The sequence below is a fragment of the Lissotriton helveticus genome, chromosome 12 (assembly GCF_964261635.1).
Source record: "Lissotriton helveticus chromosome 12, aLisHel1.1, whole genome shotgun sequence".
NCBI classification, from domain to species: Eukaryota; Metazoa; Chordata; class Amphibia; order Caudata; family Salamandridae; genus Lissotriton; species Lissotriton helveticus.
In genome coordinates, this window is record NC_136073.1 from 456,230,716 (window position 1) to 456,251,353 (window position 20,638).

Sequence of the window (20,638 nt, forward strand, 5' to 3'; positions counted from 1 at the left end):
TGCCAGCCAATCAAGAGATGGTAGATGCCAATGATCAATGAGCAGGACAAAGACTGACAAGCTAGGGCACAAATAAGAAGCAGGCTAATGAGTGATAAGCAATGGGCGGGTTTCATGTTCTTGGTAAATCACAATATGTCTCACAACAGACAGTGCATGCGCTGTCTAGTAGGCTCGACCTAATAATTGGGTAAGCATAGGATTTTGTACTGGAATGGTACCATTGCAGTACAAATCTTAAGTTAGATAACAGGCACACACCGTGTGTGCCCCTAGGCTACCTATTCGTGCACCATTGCATGAGAAAAGAGCAGCATAGTCTATCAAATAGTAGCTCTGTGCCGCTCTCTCCCTTAGCATTCGATCCTAAGATGGCCTCCATGAGGTGGAAGAGCAGTAAATATGCAAGTAAAATGCATAGTGGAGGTGGAGTTGCACTCAGGAATGCTTTTCCTGTTCAACTTCTCGATCCTTTTAAACACTAGCTGAAAAATATTTATTTGTCCACTTTGTCTTTTTCCCATTAGGTAAATGGATGTTGTATCTTCTCTCTCTGTGCTTTTAGCGTGTTTTTTTCTGGCATATGTGCTGTAAGCAATTCAAATAAACAAATTAACAGAATTGCCAAGTAAGTAAAGCATGAGAGGTACATTAAGACGGTGGATTCAATATTTGCTTGCATGTAACGCACCTCAATGGTAGAAAGTCAGTTTTCACACTATAAAGTGTGTAAATCACTACAGAGCACTTTACACACCTCTTTCCACACTGGCAAGTGGGTAAACCACATCTCCCTCCGGCCCCCTTTATACGGTTCGTTTTCATATTACCGAGTGTGTAAAGCATCCCCAAACCATTAGCACGCAAGGTTGCCAAGGGCTCTGAACACCTCTTGGGGTAGTAAACTACAGCAATTATCAGGAGTCAATGGGCCTGTCAGGGCTCTGGGCCCCAGTGGGTGCCATTGCACCTGCTGCACCCGTGGTAGCCACGCCCCTAAGCAGGGCTAGTCCACATTGACAAGAAGGTAACAATGGCAAGCCTGTTTCTGCAAGTACATAAAGCACCCCGCCATTGGCAAGCCGGTTTTTACTTAACCAAGTATGTAAACATCCCGCCATTGGCAAGTCCATTGCCTTCTTTGTAGGTAAGTAAAGCACCATTTACAGGACTAATTCCACATTGTTAAGTATGGAAAGCTACACTGACAGGTCCATTCACAGAGTCTAAAACATGTAAAGCAGCACGGCACAATAATTAAACTTGTAAAAGTAACTACATTTTTATATCGCGATTCCTTTTGAACTGTGGGAAAAACAGATGTTTCTATTTTTGTCAATTTCGGGAGGATTGATTCAGAAACTCATGACCTCAAACACTCGCTGTACTTGTACCACAACCACTGTACGTATGTATACACACACACACCAATTGTGTGCCAATACCGTTAGCAAATGGCAGGTAGTAATGGCTCTTTAAATGTTTTTATTGCATTTTTTGCCTTTTAGTTGAATCTGATAACCCTTCAATCATTATTACTTTCAAAGTATGCCGACTGTAACTCAATGACCAGTCATGAAAAGGGCAAAACACAGTTATGATTGTTCAAATTCAATTTCTATGAGCTATGTCTTTCATTGACTTCGAAAGGTGCAAGTGGCGTAGGTTGACATTATTCTGAGTTTTCCCTTGATTTGGTATCATGGTGAATAGGCATTGGCAAAGATAATAGGTTTCGCCTAAGCGAGATCTATTGGCTTTGTCAATTTTATTTTTAGACATGTTGCAAAGCAGCGCAAGCTGCTGTGCAACATGACCTAAAGAAAAAAAACGCTTGTCAGCTGTACGCAAACCTTACTGTGGTGTATATCTGTCTCCCTACTATAACTTCCACATTGACTGGCACTTTTGGTAGAGCACCACATTTGTGGATATGGTTTGATTTGTGGCTTTGGATAATCATATGGTTTTGGTCTGATTTTCATATCTGTCCATTCTGGAGGCGGTGATGGTAGTCGGCAGCTTATGGTCCATTATCAGCCATGGTCTTAGATGCCTTCAAGATATCACATTTCTCATTTCTTCATCTACTTTTTAGATTTCCTTAGTCTGACTCTATACAAGAGCTGCCTATTTTTCAAAAAGTTGTCGGATTCATTTTGGCAGACTCCTCATATGACGCAGAAGTTAGATTCATGAAAGCCGGGGCTGCAGAAGGATCATTATCTTCTGTCATTGGTTCATGGCTTTCAGGGGACTTGGGGGTTCATCACTTCTTTGGAAAAAAAGGCATATGTAAACCTGCAACTGACTAACCTGTAGAAGCTGACTATCCAGGAACCAAGATTGTCTACAATGCTCAGGTCAAAGCTTAACATTTCCACAGTATCACTTGTTGCCCCTCTGTCTTCTATCTCCGCCATATTTGTTAAAAGATGCTGCTCTTGTCAACTTCTTATTAAACCCCTTCTTTGCACCGAGACAAACTTCTGGTCCTCCTATTACCCCCATGGTGTTTCTAGAAATAACACTGTGCTCACTGATATTGGCTCAGAAGTCACACATACTGCTTTCTAACAAAGACCTGCATCATAGATTCAGTGGTAAAAGGCCTAGTATTGTTAAGGATGGACCATGGGAAATCTTTACACACAGGCCTGCCTACAGACAGACTAGAACTATAGCAAAACAGGTCTCTGGATCTCGTTGATAGAACCACATTGTACCAGAATTCAGTCGCTAAGTTGGCCTCCCATGGGAGACAGAAGTATCAACAACCAAGCATCCTTAAAGTAAAGAAAAAAGAGCCATGACGCAGCCAATCTTGAGCGCATCAGAGCGCTTTTTCTTAACTTTAAGCCAATGTTGCACAGCAGTGTGGGGTGTTGTGCAAAAATGGCTTAAAGTAAAAGAAAAAAATATATATGACGTGCCCATTCTGACCACTTTTTTTGTTAATCAAGTGCGAACGAGAGGCAAGCAATAGGAGGGAGCAGCAACAATGGACAGTGGAGGGGGAGGAAAGCAACACGAGGGAAGCACATGGAGGAGGGTGGGTGCAGCAAAGTCATGAGGGGGAGGAATGGGTGGGGGGAAGGGTGCCCATGTAAAGTGCTCCAATACTTACGCATCGAGTTTGCGCCAATAAAAAAATGAAAAGTAAACAAAAGAACATGACTGAAGCACCTGCATTCCTCAGATTATCACCTAGGTCCATAATGGCATTACAAGACCAGCTGTTTTCCTGCAGACATTACCTGCCTCCCTGGTAAGTTTGTACATTCCGTCTACCCCTGAGAACATGACCCAAGTTTCTAAGAATATCACGTTCACTGGGGACGGTAGCGTGCCAAAGAATCCAATGTGTGTCCTTAGCTATGTCTCCAGCACCCCTAACAATATTCTGTGTATCATTCACAATATTACCTGCTACTCTGTTAATTGTGTGTAACTGTGACAGTATTACCTGTACAACATCACCTGTGCTCTGTCCCTAAGGATCTGGTATATCCCTGACATATGCCCCGTGTCCACAAAAACCTTACCTGTGCCTCTGAACATCAGGCAGGGCCCCGAGACTCCTTTGTGCAGGTCTGTGACTCATGCCTGCATGCTTGAGAATCCTATGCATGTCCCTGACGCCTGTGTCACTCAGAATATTTCCCAGTAGAGAACATTCCTTGAGCAGCTGTAGGCTGTAACAGAAAGATCATCTCCACAGCTTGCAAAGGTGAAGATGGTGTGGCAATGCACCTTACCAATGCCAAGGACAGAAACTGAAACTTTAGACGAGCTATAATTATTATCATTGCACTACAGGAGATTCTGTTTCAATGCACTGGATCATCTCAGAGGACCAAGGTCCTCTCTGGTGTGTTAGAGAGTGCGAGTGTGCCAGTGAAATGGGGAAAAGATAATACTTTTCCAAAGAACCTACTGTTCTCCCAGAGAGCTGGTGTCTGCCTCAGTGCTCTAGGCCCCAGCACAAGAATTTGAGTGGTTTGGTTTACTACTCACTAGGATCAGGGCAGGGGTCACCAACCTTTTCTGTAATGAGAGCTACTTCTGATCAGTGAAAATTGTCCTGAGCTACTGAAGCTAAGTAACTCATGCATTGTTACCAGACACCCCCTAGGCCAGCTTCATTGACTTTAACCCCTTCCGTGCTCATGACGGCCCGACCGTCATAACTCATGGTGGGCGTGTGCGCATGACAGCTGGGGGCCGTCCGAGCCACGCCCGCGATTGGAATGTCTAGCACCGTGGTGGAATTCCCGCCGCAGCCAAGGTGTTAAACCTAAAGTCCAGGGAGCCTGATACTATGGTTTCAACAATATTCTGTGACTAGGGGTACTATGATAGGGCTTCCATGTGCATCAGTGAGTGCATGGTCTCTAGGGATGTATGACAATGTATGTTAATGAATGGGATGTATGGGTGACTGAGAGCCTGTGTCTTATTTACACAAGTGGCACAGGACATAACTTTCGCCATACGTGACACCATCACACATACAACGCAAACATATAACCATTGTATTTTAAATGGAATACATTTAGAGAGCAGAAAAATGTTCTGCAAAAATGTTCTTAACAAGGGCCATGTTTCTGCACTTGATGAAACATTTGACTGCACATTAATTTTCTCACATGAAAAGAAAATAGCTGTTTTTTGCAGTTAGAAATATGGCAGTGTGTCTACCAGCCACTGGGAACAAGATGCCTGCTGTGTGTAAAGGAGGCACTTTGATATGGGAGAAAATTCAACTGTAGAGTTAACTTTATGTTTATATGCATTACCTAAAACTCATCATTTTAATTGTCTCCCATAGTCAAAGTGTCTTTACAAACAGCAGGCTTATTACTCCCATTTGGCTGTCGACATGGTGCCCTAGATATAACAGGAAAATAGAGTCATTTGTTTAAATGTGAGGAATTTAAAGTGAAGAAACATGCTTCATAAACACATCACAACTTAATTGGCTTAATTTAAAGTAGAGAAAAACATTAAGACAATGTGTCATAGAAAGATGTTTCTTCACTTCAAATTTCTCCCATTTAAAAGAAAATTACTGTGTTTTTCAGTTATAAATATTGCATTGTGTCTACCACCCACTGGGAGCAAGATGCAAATGTAACACTATGAAAAGGGAGAAAATTAAAATGACGAGTTAACTTAATAATTACATTAACTCTTCCTTTTAAATTTCTCTCATTCAAAAGAATTCAGAAATATAATTCTGTTCTCATGCTCCAATATTGAGCTGACAACAACTTTTATTTAAGAGTTGAAAAATACTTTTATTCGATTTCATTTAAAATCATAAAAGCACGATACAATGAACCCACAAAATACTTAAAATTCATTAAACATTAATACTAATTTGAATATACAATTACATTAAACTTGTTAAAATATGTTCTAAAACTGTTGTTAAAAACGAGTTTCTTGGTTCCATTTAAACATATGGTGTCCAGGCCTGCAAGGTGAAATCAGGCTTCTGGTATATTTGGGCTAGGTCGAGCACAGGCTGTCCAAACCAATAATTCATTAACATAGTTTATGAATAAAGTGCTGCTGCAATGGTCATGTAAAGTGTGGGATTTAGATTTTAGCCAGCAAAGTTAATTCTGAGAGGCATGTTTAATTCATCTGTCACTCTTCTCTAGTTCTTTTGCCGCTAGAACTTTATCGCCTTGCATGCCATTTGGACTGTGAAGCCTCCTAAGCATTTTATAATGGCAGACCTGCAAGTCCTTATTTATTCTTGCTTCAGTGTTGACCATCGAAGAGTTTTCCGAAGGTTTAGTAGCACTGGACAAGTGCATAATAGATGGAGTAGTGACTCCTTTCCGTACCCGCAAAGGCGGCATTTCGGGTTGTGCCACAACTGTTTACATTTTGGGGAAAGGTCTTTAGATGAATACACTCCGAGCCTCAGTAATATCAGGTTGAACTTTCTTGAGCTTGAAAAATGTTCCAACAGATATGGTTTTTGTTTTAGAGTTATATACGTTGGCATCACCACCCATGTGGATTTTAGCTGAGATGGCTTTGTTGGTGATTTTTTTTAACTCGGTGTAGGCTGGTATTGTGAGCCTAGCATCCTCCAACTTTAGAGAAGAAAGTGATTGCTTTAAAACGAAGTATACTGACTTATTTGACTTGGATTGCTTTTCAACCTCCATCCAGCAGTAATGGGCTAAGGAGTTTTTTATCTGCTGCCCTCATTCTCCAGTAGTATTTAACGAGGGCCCCTTGTCCTGTTGGTATCTGTTTTTTCAAACCGAAGTACAATCTTATCTGAGCTTGGGATGTGTAGCGTGGAATTGAAAATAGTTTCCTAAAGAGACTAGATTGTGCAGTATTTAAGGCTGATGAGTCCTTCATGTTTAGCAGTTCCGATCCATATGAGATTGAAGGCTAGAATTTTGCTGCGACAACTTTTAACAAGTGATTTGTTGAGCAGTCACTATGTTTTTTCTGCAAGGTTTTAAATACGAATAGCATCTGTTTTGCTTTTGCTTGCCATTGTGCCAGGTATTGCTTGTAATTTAGATGCTGATCTAATAGTATCCCCGGGTATTTGTATGCTTCCTCACAAAAAGGAGCTATAGAAGGAAAAGCTAAAGCCAGATCACCCTCCACCCATCAATCATTTAAACAACAAAGACCTGGCTTCTGAAGGAGCAGCATTGATTCTTTACAGAGGAAAGGTGTTTAGGGGGTATCCACCTCCACCCAACAGCTAATTCATTTTTTTGTCTAAACCTATCCTAGGTACACTAAACATTCAAGTTTGTTAAAAACAACGTTAATCAGAACACTCCACAAAAATATACCCTTGACCAAGGTAAGTGAGTATAGGACACATCAAAAATAGGTGAAAGAGTGAGAAAGCACCTCAGACTATACCAGGGGGGCTACTGGCAGGTTTTCACCAGCACGCTCACATCTATCATCATCGGTTACTTTCTCACTGAAAAGACAGAATTTGTGTCCAGTAAAGAGGCAAGAAAGGTGAAAGACTAGAAATGAATGTATCCAAAGCAAAAAAGAAACGTGAACTATACAGGACAGTATGTCCCAGAATTAAAATTGAATTAAGACTCACATTTGGCTTTGCCCTCTTTATTCGCACTCTTGAGCTTACTCAACATTAAAAACGCAGCATGTCACAAACCTTTTCAAAGTAAGCCAACATGTTTCATTGCCTATGTTTTGTCGTGACAATTTCGTCAGGGTGCGAGGTTAATGGTCGTCTCACTGGACAACTGACTTTGTGTGCGGAGTGGCGGAGAAACAAATACACAAACACAACAAAAATTCCACTTGGTCTAAGTTGTTATTTGCTGACCAGGGTAATTTGTTTTGTTTTTTCTGAAGACTTGAAGAGCACATAACCTTCGCTTTTTTTTAAGTTAATGTCTAATTGAGCAATAGTTGTATATTCTACTAGCTAGGTGATCAGCCGCAGGAGTGCCTCAGGGTGTTTTGCTGAGTAGAACAATGTTATCTACATATTGCAGGCTTGCTATTGGGGTATTACCCAGTTTTGGGGGGTTTCCTTGAGTTAGGTGGAGGTGGTTCTCTAGATTCACTGTATAGATGTTAAACAGGCAGGGGGCCAAGACACACCCCTGTTTTAAGCCACTGGTGTTTGAAAATGTGGTGGTTAAACTTCGACCATTCCCCAATTTTATTTGTACCCACGTTCTTGAGTAAAGGTGGATGCTCACTTCAAGCAATTTTGCGGGAGCTCACCAAGCTTTGATTCTTACATATAGTTTGATTCTAAGACCCTTATCGAAAGCGGCTTTAAGGTCTACAAAGCACGCATGCAGGAAGCTTGATTTGGCGATGGCTTGGTCGGCCAGGAACGTAACTGCTGATATATTTGTTAGGGTGCTCATCCCTGCGCGGAAATCCTGTTTGTGTTTTAGGGATTAGATTTATGCTGTTGACCCAATCCTCTAGATCAGTCAACAGGTTTGAAGCGTATATCTTGGCCTTGACATCAATGAATGCTATTAGTCTATGGTTGGTTAGGTCTGAATGAACCCCTGTGTTGTATATCGGTTGGCGAATACTTCCTCACCATGAGTCTGGGATGGTACATGTCTCCAAAGCATAGGTGAACAGTGGGGTTAGATTTGTTGACCAGAAAGCTGGATCTTTTTTTAATAAGGCATTGGACAGGCCATTTGGCCCCGGGGCCCCATCGGATCTTTGTTGTTTTATGGCATTCAATACCTACTTTTGCGTAATCTGTGGATGATACCAACTTTAGATACATCCATGATGTAGCATGTACTCCTAACTGCACGTAGTCTTCTGAGTGACTATCTAAGGTCTTAAGGGGATTTATCGTTGTTGGTAGGCACATTTTGAAGTCTGTTTTCGAATTATTTTTGAGCACTGGGGCCTTGGGGCTCGTTCTCCGAATGGAGGCCGACTGGGTCACCTTCGGTGTTTCGTTGATGGTTGGTGTACTGGAATGAGACACCTTGTTATATATAGTTGATATGTGGGTGCTGCAAGTATGTTCTGTTATAACTGAGTTAAAGTGTCGATTTTTATCATTTAGAAAGATGTTAATATTTGTCCAGAAAAGTTTTGAATTTTTTTGCTGGCTGGCGTGGAGCATTTTCAACCAAATTTGCTCTTTATATTTGTGCTTTGCCACCCTCATTTCCTTTTTAAAGTCTATTAAATAGTTAAATACCTCAGTGCTTCTGTTCTGAACTTCTATGACCCACATGCATCATAATTCTCAGTTTAGCAATGCTCATTATCAGTTTCTGCTGTCTGCAGCCTGATAATAATGAAAAATAAACATAGCCTTCCCTTAACTTAAAAAGGAAAGCAACACGTATGTATTGCAGTTCTTAGTTAAATAGGAACTCAAGGCTGGGAACTACTCTAAAGGTTTCTGCGAACTACTGGTAGCACACAATCGACTTGTTGGAGACACCTGGATCAGGGCATTACTGCCAAAAAGATTGGAAGGAGTTAATAAATGACAGTCTACACAAGTGGGGAAATCAAAATATTAGTAGCAATAAAGTGAACCCCTGCTAATTCACTCTGGGAGAGAGATGGTTAAAGACAAGCAATATGAAGGAGGAGGGTGGGAAAGACAATGAGAGAGGGAGAAGTGGGGGGAGGGTGGCAGAAACACAACATGGGTAGGGAAGGTGTGAGAGGAGTGGGGAGGGTGGGGGAAATGTGAGAGGGGACGGAGGGGGGTTGGTACAGCACACAGTGCCATGTACTCTTATAGAGTGCAAGTCTTATAGAGTGCAGGGTCAAAAGTAACCCACTCGCCACCTGGCCTGGAGATCTAGGAACACTGCCTAAAGAATCTAAGTAAGTAAGACACCTCGGAATTACCATGAACGACAAGTTATCAATGAATGCATGAGTGGACAAACTAGCAAGATCAAGATTCATTATTAAAAAAACTTTGCAGCACATCTTCCCCCACCTGGTATTTCTCACTAAGTTCCAGGCTACTATCTCTCCTGTTCTGTCTAAACTCGATTATGACAACAGCCTCTGCCACGGATCATCTTTAACAACTATGAAAAGACTACAACATATTCAGAACTCTGCTGTCAGACTACTCTTACATATAAAGCACCAGCCCCACATCTTCCATACCATGAAGGCCCTACATTGGTTACCGGTTGCCAGAAGATGCACATTCAAGCTGCTTTGTATCACTCACAATGCAATACATGGAACAGGATCAAACTTCATCAGGAATAAAATCACCAAATACATTCAACAAAGGAACCTCGACTCTAGATTAGCCCCTCTCCTCAAAATCCCACCAAGCAAGAAAATAACCATAGGTGGCATATCCTTCTTTGTTCAAACAGCCAGACTAAGGAACTCTTTACCCCAAACATAAGATCCCTGGATAACTTTCTTATCTTCAGAACATTACTCACGAGTTGGCTCTTCTCCTCATAACCACCATATTCAAACATAAATATACAGCATATCCCTGTGTATATAAGCATTTATTTGGACTATACATGTGTACCTAGATATGTGTATTCCTTTGTATAAATGTGTATAATAATTATGTCTCTAATATGCATTCCTTAGTTCTGCTTAACAAGTGTACATATTACTTATGGTTATATTATTCTATGTTTAACATGTATATATGTCACTGCATACATTTTTATCGTAACTATTTATCTACAATTGTTTCACTATTGAATTACAAAAACAAAACAAAAAAATATTAATTATAAAAACAAATATATTAGTTAAAAGTACAGCAACAGTTGAAACAACTTAAATCTACATTTATTGCCTTCCTTTTACATATATACCCGCCATGTACTTATGTATCTTTATATTAATTAATTTACTTTTAATTCAGCATCTCCAATGCACTACCCTATATCTAACCCTATACCACTCTTAATATATCATCTACCTCCACTCTTTGACTCATCCCCATCCCCATTCTACTACTATGATCCCCAAAATAACCCTTTCTAGACACCTGCCTCTTTACTCCTCCTTCTATCATCTCAAACCTCTTTTACTATTGAAATTTCCCAAACAAGGCTGTCTAAACCTTTCCCTCTGACTCTTCCCTCTCCACCTCCCTTTTCTCATTCAAACCTCCTCCTACTGCTATGATCTCCAATAAACCCTTTGTAGACCCTTCCCTCTTATCTCTCCACTATCCTTTTGAATCCAACTAACAGACTCAAATGTCCACAGCTCAAATTAATTTCATATTTCCCTATACAAATTCCCTAAATCCTGTTTGGGTTCTGAAGTAGTGTGCTACCTGCTGAAAAGCGCTTCAACACCTCATCAGGGGTAGCAAGCGCTATGTAAATGCAAATCCTTCCCTCTTCTATCCGTCCACTATCCTTTTTCAAGCAAAATAAGAACCTCACATTCCCACCGCTCAAAATAATTTCATATCTCCCTATACTAATTCACCACTAATCCTTTTTGGGTCTCGAAGTAGCGTGCTACTCACCGAAAAGCATGTTGACGCCTCGTCTTGGGTAGTAAGTGCTATATAATTACAATTACAATGTGGCCAGTTGAAACATGCTGTCTGCAAACACGAAGCTGTGCTAGATCCATGCTCCCTGGCAGTGACAGAAGCCTGCATGAGGAGGCAAACAGCCGGCAGGAAGCAGGAGGCGTGACCAGTAAGAAGCAAGGAATCAAGAGTGACGTTGAAGCCAACCAATGGCAAGTATTAGTAAGTAATAACCAGTCTCTGAACCTGTTTTTAAGCTTTTTTCATTTACAATAGCTTTTGATAACAGCGGGTGTGCGCTGCAGGCGAACCTAAAAATGGTTGTTTGAAAAAGATTACTGGAAGTAACTATTATAAAATGAAGATAGCAATAGAAAACTATCATAAAAACTTTAAATGCACATTTTTTATGAAGAACAGTTTGTTGCAAAAGAAGTATAAAACAAAAACATGACCTAAGGAGAACATTGAATGCACCTTCCCAGATTTACCATTGCTGGTAGACCTGAGAATGCCTCATAACTTCCTCTTTCTATGTGTGCTGCATCCTACAGCATACATAGAAAGAGGAAGATGCCTCTCAGAATTGTTTTTGTGGAGGAAGGCGCACAAAAATAATCCTGCATGCACCGTAGGCACCCTTGCACCATGATTCAAGGATGTCTGCATTGATACTAGACAGCCTACTGTGTGCCAGCGCTGAGGAAAGGACAGCATATGTCCAGGTCTAAACTGGGGTGGTATGGTGTGCAAAAGAGTGATGGATTTAACCCAGATCTCTTGACTGGGGGTGAATATTTTGATTTGTTCTGCATTCTATCCATCAATTGTGTGCCTTTTGCGTTCTCGCCCTAAGTGCGCCAGGTATGCCCAGACGTGGGTCCTGGGCTCACTGTGCCACTGGAATCAAGCTATCCTGGCTGTTGAGGGGTGAAACCCCGAAACCGGTCCTAGGATGCTTGTTTCCGGTCCAGGGAGGACCTGGCTTGGCAGTTTGGACTGGACTGTTCCCATGAGGCGTAGGGTCAAGACTGATTTGCATATGGCCAGGTCTAAACTGGAGTGGCATGGTGAGCAAAAGAATGATGGATTTAACCCAGATCTCTTGACTGGGGGTGAATGTTTTGATTTGTTCTGCATTCTGTCCATCAATTGTGTCTTTTGAGGAAAGGCCAGGAATGTAACGCAGCGCAGCAAGGTTACTTGCTGGGCTGTGTCCATTTTTGAGAAATAGGACCCCTCTTGTGTTTCAAACTCAAGTTACCTTGCATTTAAATATATTAAATTGGCTTTACATGAAGTCAACATTATGTAGAGGTTTTTTCTTCATGTGGAACTGGCCTTTTATGTAGAGCAAATGGGAGCCCTACTGTGCTGTATTGTCAAATTAACACTATATGAAGCAGATTCTGTGTTACTGCCCTAGAGGCACCACTAAGAAAGTTGGGGGCAGATGTACAAAGCATTTATGTGGTCCGAGAGGGCTGACTGTGCCATCTGCGACCACAAAAATGATTTTACATATGTACATCCTTCCGCCACTTGAGTACTTGCATTGACTCTCATGAAAGACTACTTCACAGATATAGCCCTCTCTGTCCTACTCCTGCAGGTTCCCTGACGAATTCCTCACTCTAGAGTGCTTATGCTGCATGCGTTACCACATTAAACCCGGGCCTATGGACTTTGCCAAAGCTTATTTTCCTTTTGGGTGATGGGAGAAAATACTAAGCTGTACACAGATGTTACATCAAAACATTATGCAATTCTGATCGATTCAAAATAAGTTTGATACTTTAGGTATTCACAAACGCCAAGTGTACACGTACTACAAAACATATACTTGCATGCGCAGAGACTCCATAGTCGGGGCAGAGAACTCCGCACACATAGGTATAGGTAAAACCTATGATTGGTAGTAAGTTTTGTAAAATGCAGTTCGTATATCAAGCCCCTATGTGTTCTTTCTGTACAATAAAACGATTTGAAATTTTAAAACATAGACTTCCTGTGATGTGTCCTCTCTCACAGGCAGTACAGTCTGTGGCGCATCTCTCTTGGAGCTGTGTAATACCACGAGCAGTAAAGCTGGCGGCTCAGCTTTTATCAATCATACAAAGATAAGGTTCTCCCAGTAATTCAACTTATTAGCGTCACCGAAGATCCTTATTTACAATCGCACTTGAAGAGAACAGTGGCTCGGGGAAGAAAGGGCCTCCCCTTGTGCCCTTCAAAAAGCGTTTACAGCTTTTCTTGGAAGAGTATTTGGCGCTTGACCTTCAGAGAAGATCCGTGACATGTAAAAGGGCTTCATGAACTTCTGAGCATGACTCATAGCGCAGGGTGATGCTCCTCCTAGCACGCTCTGAAGGAGCTCAGGTTGACCATGGTTCGGGGAGGCTAGGGCCAGGCCCTCGGGGTCAGCCTCTTAGAGTCTGGTCATTATCTTACCTTGTGGGCCAAACACGCCTTTTGCTCAGACCAGAGCTGAGAGAATCAATCTGTCCTCCTTTCAGACAAGAGTAAGCTTCACAGACCAACTCTGAACTTGGGGATCCATGACTCATTCTCAGAGCCACCCAGAAAAGGGGGTCCAAAGATTGTTACTCACAGGCACTCAGTGCGCAAGGGCAGATGAGTAATGTAAAAAGTAGGGCATCTCTTGTATTATGTATGAAATGTATAGGACCGCAGGTCTCTGGAAGATATAGGGATGGGCCTCTGACATTACTGTTCAACCATAAACATGTCACTATTAAAAACCCCTCAGTTAGGTGGAAAAATTTCTGGAGGATCCTCAGTTTTTAAGGCACCTCATTTGTGGCATCGGTGCCTGAGTCCCTTGGGGTTGGAGCTTCCTACACCAAAGGTGCTGCTTGGGTGTATTTTGCCCCATCACAGGGATCCACATGCTAGCACAGCTTTAAGATTCCAGGGATCCTTTGGTGCAATAAGACCTTGGTACACAGTTTTCCCAACTTCTGATCAGATTTTCCTATCTAATTGAAGGTTACACATAACTCTATACAAGCTTCCTCCGGAACTGCCCCATTTCTATGTCCAGATCACTGCTAGTGACCTACCACGAAATGCAACTGGAATTATTGTTGCAGTCTGGTGTGAAGAGAAGCTTTATGGGGGCAAAGTAGACAGGGCGACTGGGTAGGAAAATAGGTCCAAGAACCAAAATAAAAGTGGACGACATTTAGGAACTATGTAGTAAAAACAGTGTCCCACATTTGACAATCCAACAATTCTCGACTTTTTAAGACATGCTGCCATGGTGGTCAATGAGGTGTGGCGAACCACATGTATTTCTGCCTGCTGCAGTCGACATATAAGGTAATATGCGAGAAATGCAGCAGTCTAAATCACTATGTTCCTTCTCTATCAAAAAGATAAAAGCATTGACAATTCCCGCTCTTCTGTACGCAAAGTGTGATTGGTACATCCACGTTGAATGCAATGAGATAACACCATCCACAGCCGGCACAATGATGGTTGCCACTAGCACCTAGTCTTCATTTGAAGATGTTTATAACACCAGCCCACACACAGTCACAAAATAAGCCCAACACAGCACAAAACCGGGCCACACACTGCCCTGTCTGACTGGCCCATCTACACTGCCATATTGCCCACAAGGCCAGTCCGAACTTGAAAATACACTGTTTCAACTAAATAAATGCCCAGCTGCAATGAAAGCATGAGTTATGAACAATACATACCCATGGTTTAAAGTTTTAAATTATATTTTCAGGCTTGGCCTGACAGTGAACCTGTCTGCAAGATCTATTATTACCAATAATTTAAAATGAACATAAAGTGGGTTTTGGCTGCAACCGGACGAGTCATGCTGTTGGCTATATGGGGTATACTTCTGCATTTACATCTCAAATGACACTCCATCATCATGCCATTTGTTGCATTCAATTCTTTATCTTACTACATGAAATTGGTAAGGCCCATAGGTCAGGCTTTAATGTGATAAACTTAATTTGTGCATGCAACACACGTAAACAGCATTTGCAAATGCAGGTATTTACATGCCTTGGCACATTAAAGTCAGGGCTATTGGATGTGGTAGAGGGCGTTCCACCTGAACTTGCTTGTTTGATTGGGGGCGATTTCAACTCCCATTATGAACCTCTGCCTGGACTACGTGATGGTCCATCGTTAGATGAAGATTCTTGTTGGTTTATACCTGAGACGGTGGCTCCTCCCCCAAGGGCTTGGACTCCTCTAGCCCTGCAGATAAATGCATTTACGCTCAACTTTGGTTTCAGGGCGTGCAATGGCCGATGTCAATCGGATATACCGAGTAATCCTACCTACAATAAAGTTGGTAGTGAGTCCAGACTCGATTATATCATGGTCAAAACTTTCATGTGGCCTGCAATAGTTGATTTTAAAGTTTGCCCAAGAACAGATAGTGACCATAACCCCTTGGAAGTGTTATATTCACTCACTGGGAGGGAGGACACTTCGCAGGGATCGGGCAATGAAAAGATGGGCCTCCTACTTGAAAATAACCGTAGGAAAGTGAAGTGGGAGAAGTTGGCGAATAGCACAGATAGTATACCCCGCATATATGAAAGGTTAACTCCCCTGCTTGAAAAAGCCTTCTATTTAGGAACCAAGGTCCAAGATGAAGACACCAGAGGAGAACTAGCACAAATACATAATAGTATTATTGTCTCTTTAGAACAAGATTTGTTTAAAACCACAGGGAAAAGGAACGCCCACAAGCCGAAAACCTCCTGGTATAATGCCACGTGTAGGGAGGCTAATGCCCACTTGTTAGCTGCTATCAAGGGACACCTTAGCAAGGAAGAAATCCGCGCTAGGAGGAAAAGGTACAAATCCCTTCTAGTGAACGCGAGGGCGGAATGGGACTCCGATTACTGGGAGAATCTCATGAAAGCATTAGCATTTAGAGACTCCCGAAAATTTTGGTGCATAGTGGCGAATGGCACGGAGGACCTATCGTCTGCAATTGAGCCCAATATTGCCCCCTCTGTATGGCAGGCCCACTTTGAAGCACTGTACGCGGAGGGCAGTTGGGAATTAAACAGTGTCAGAGCTGCAACCATGTCATGCCCCCTGGATATTCCCATTACTGAGAAGGAGGTGAGGGATGCCATTAAAGGGCTAGCTCCAGGAAAAGCACCGGGCCTGGACGGGGTCCCAGGGGACCTGTTTAAACAGGAACCAGGGATATGGGCTCCGTACCTGACCTTAATATTCAATGCCATTTGGGGGGGGATGATGGTGCCTGATACTTGGAGGGGAGCAGAGGTGGTCCCAATTTATAAAAAGGGATCCCCCCTGCTCCCTTCCAACTATCGGCCCATCAGCCTGATTGACACATCACAGAAACTCTTTGGCAGACTGATCCTGAATCGTCTGCAGGCGTGGACTGAAGAGATGAACATCCTATCTCAGTATCAGGCAGGATTCAGGGAGGGAGTATCTACCATAGACCAAATCTTTAGGCTGCACCTTCTCTATTGGAGAACAGCGGTAATCGAGGGCGGAAGTTTATATACCATCTTTGTAGACTTTGTAGACTTACGTGCCGCCTTCGATTTAGTTCCCAGAGCAAGGTTGTGGAAAGTCTTGGAAGAACTGAAGGTCCCTGCGGATATATTGGCAATCCTGATGAGACTTCATTCCAACAATTATGCCCGCGTAAGATGTGGCAAAGGTGGCCAACTAACCGAAAGGTTCCCCGTTCGCAGGGGTGTGAGACAGGGGTGCGTGCTCGCACCTACCCTGTTTTGCATCTTTGTGAACGGGGTTGTCGCCCACCTTAATGGGATTGCCAATTCCGATGCTCCAAAGTTGACCGGCAACAGGGTGCCTGCTATTATGTTTGCAGACGACACCCTGTTGCTGTCTAAATCCCCGATGGGGATCCAACGCATCTTGGATGGTTTCCTGGATTTTTGCTCTGACCGGGGATTGGAAATAAACCCACAAAAAACAAAGTTTATGATTTTAAATCCCAAATCCCGAAAACGAACACCACCTATGCTAGGCACTGCCCAATTAGAAAGAGTGCATAATATTGAATACTTGGGGATCACTATAAATGAACATCTAACTTGGACGCCGCATCAGGCCCGAGTGACCATCAAACTGGCACAGTTGGCGGGTGGCACTCTGCGCCTGGCAAACAAATCATGTTATCGTCCATTTACCCCAATTATTCATATATACAAAACACAAGCACGAGCGGGGGTTACATATGGGGGTGAGCTGTGGGGTCATATCCGATATCCAAAGCTACAGACAACTGAAAATAAATTTCTGAGACAGGTAGCTGCCCTCCCCCAGAGCACTCCTTTGCTGCCCCTTAGATTAGATCTGGGAATAAAACCTATTACAGAGGAGCTAGGACTCAAACCCCTAATTTTTTGGAGGCGATTGTGGAGCAGCCCAGATCTCGTTCACTATAGGGAGGAATTACAGGATTTCCTCGAACTACGGAATACAAGGAAGATTCCGTGGTTAATGTATGTGAAAGGGAGGCTCGATGAATTGGGCTACCCGGAATTGTGGACAGACCCCTTAAACTCATGTACCAGGATTCCAAAAAAGGTCATTGCGAGTGCTTATTATGCTTTGATGTTGACTAGAACAATTAATGACACTCGAGAAGGGTCCTTGACAAACTTATTTTTGAAAGTGAAAGACTCATATTCCCTCGAAAAAACTTTAGACGAGATAGCTCCTCCATTAACGAGGAAACTGTTCCTACAGTGGCGTTATGGATGCCTCCCACTAGCTTCATTTACAGCATCCTGGAAATCGTGCTCCACTGTAGTATCCTGCCCAATGTGTGCACATCCAAAGGAGGATGATATGCATGCTGTTTTCTTCTGTAAGGGTTACGAGCGGAGCAGGAAATACTGGCTAGTACCATTGCTCAGGAACATGGGATTTAGATCACACCAAACCGCCTATAGAGTTTTAAAAACAGATCTTTCTGCTGCTGTGGTTTTTGCAATTTCAAAATTTTTAACATCACTCTGGTTTATCCGCAGCCGAGCTATGAAAAGACTGGTATAATGCTCCCTATCACTTGATTTGTATCTACTGTCTCATATGTATTTTAATTCAATCATTTTTAACTGTTGGATCACTCTGGTTTAATAAGTTTTTAACTGTATATATTGATATGTATCTTTTATGATCAGTGATCGAAATAAAGATTTTTGAAATGAAATGGATGTGGTAGTATTTGTTCATTTTGTACCATATAAAAATACTCCCATCAAGAAAAACAATTACATTGTTATACCCTGAGAAATCACTGTGCTCCCAACTTCTAAAAGTAGAATATATATATTTTTTAACTTATCTTAAGCACCCCCAACCCCCCATCTTGGTTCATGGGCTAGTCCAGCTGAGTGTGCAATCAATACACTGAGGAACACTTGCAAACTGGTGCTGAGGACCTGCCTGCCACTTGGAATCAGGCTAGGGTGCCTTCAGGCATGAGTACTATGCAAAGGATTTGCCTTGCCTAGGGTCAATGGCAGGCCAGTGGCTTCAATGCCTAAGAGGAAGGGGTCTCAGACCAGGCTTATGTTTATTAGGGCGCACTCTTGACTGATATCTGCGGTGCCCACCTTGAGTTTCAGGAAACCCTCATTGCTCTGAAGGGAAACATGACATGAAAAGTCAGGCCAGTCCCACCAGCAAGCTGACTCTGGGAAGGGGCGAGGAACGCAGTGTAAACCTGTGACGCAGATCACAATATCCCGGATTGCCAAGCAGGCCTGTGCCAGGCGCTGTCTGTTGTCCAAAACGCATTACAAATGCTCTAAGCCTAACAGACCGAAATGAGCTGCTGCCTTGAAGCCTCTAAATATAGCAGCTGGAAGAGAGTTTATAAATACAGCCTGGGAGCCTTCACTGCTGTGCAAAATATTCAGCGATTTGATTTTAACAAGGTGTGTAGATGAAGCGCATCAAAGGAAGGGCGGCTGGCGGCTGCCAGGGTGGGGTATCCCAGTGTGGCCTGACCAGCAACATTAAACATGCTATTAGTTTAGTTAATAAGACGTACAGAGAAATATAACATGGTTACATGCGCAAATGGCAGAAATGATAGAAACACAAGTGCAACAGATGGAAGAGCCTGATACAAAAGTTGTGAATGACTCGACCTATGCCGTGCTGCGCCCTATGGCCCCGTGTTACCACCCGCACTGTCTGCAGGTGATGATAGTCAAGGCTTGCTTAATGATGATGATATACAGTAATGGCCTGTGTGCGTCGCGCGCGAGAGCTCGGCGCACTATCCGCGCGCGCCGGCCTACCGTTGGGCCTTGGCCCCGCTCGCCTCACATACGCGTCACTTACGCTGCTCCAGCAGATGAGGTGGCTCGTGTCGGGGTCCTCCACCAGGGTCCAGAGTTTGGTGAGGAAGGCGGGCACATTGCTGGAATACCCATCCATAGCCAGGGATCCGGGGGGCTCCTGCATCGTCCTGTCCTGCGGGTCACACTATCTCCATGCCTGTCAAAGTCCCAGCCCGAGTACTGTAGGTCTATGCGCGCGCGAGAGACAGCAGCCAAGGAGGGTGGGCGAGAGCGGGAAAACCATTGAGGTATCCAGGTCACACTGGCGGCAGCTGCGGCGTCAGCCACCGATTCACCGGAGAGCCCGCTGCTCGCGCTCTTAAAAACTCAGCATAAACGGCGAGCATCATCCCCTGCAGAGAACAATGCACAGAATGGAAGTGCACGGCCGCCTGCCTGACAAAGCTTTGAATAAACATGCAGCGTCATGCAAAGAGAACGTGCACATGCACCCCGGGCACAGGACCCGGCGCGGCCATTCAGCACGAGGCCTCCCCTGGCAGGCGCACAGAACTAAAGCGCCAGGGTATGCTGGCTCGGGATGGAAACGTGTACGGCCCTGACAGACTTATGTGAAGTCTGCGCGGGACCAGCTGTGGATAAGTAGCATGTTTATGTGCAGTGTGTACCATCCACTCGTATGGTGCATGCGTGTCTTATAATATATCCGAGTAACACCATTGACAGCATACCCCTGGCTGTTCTTCAAAACTGTCATTTCGTCCTCCATGCAGACGTTTCCTTTCATTAAACTTGATTAGTTTCTGTCCCTTTCCTGCTATTTGTTTTAGAAACGAAGTAGTGCTGAATCCACTGGTGTTTATCTAATGAAGGTACAGAGGGAGCAGTGGCCTGGTCTAGAGTGGGGTGTTGATGGAAATCCCTCAAATTTTTGAAGGTAGTCTTAAATCCACGGCACCATTGTTCATGGCGCTAAGGGTTTTCGAAGCTGAAACCTGTTCTATTCAATAACCTACACCGCCCCTCTAAGCCCAGTAATGAAAAACCTTGGGCATAAACTTTGTGTATCTTAAATAAATGAAATGGTCAAAGGCATTAACTTGCCATGTGGCAACCCTGAATAATTGGAAAAGGGTCCCCCTTTCATGTCTCTGACATGAAACGAGGCAATGACCTCCTTCTTTCGCAGCCACAACCCTGCCCCATACCCAGAAGGCGGTAGCTTAGTCAGTTAGACTAGATTCGGGTTAAAACTGAGCCGTCGTTGCCATTGAAATGA

At 43.3% G+C, this 20,638-nt stretch overlaps 1 protein-coding gene across 1 annotated transcript in view; it reads right to left on the reverse strand.

Moving 5' to 3' along the window:
• Positions 1–19,522, reverse strand: part of HSF4 (heat shock transcription factor 4) — a 507,465-nt gene extending 487,943 nt beyond the window's left edge. Inside the window, exon 1 of the mRNA XM_078670271.1 lies at positions 19,400–19,522. Coding sequence (XP_078526397.1) covers positions 19,400–19,522 — 123 coding nt within the window. The remainder of the gene's footprint in view (positions 1–19,399) is intronic.
• Between the last annotated feature and the right edge of the window lie 1,116 nt (positions 19,523–20,638).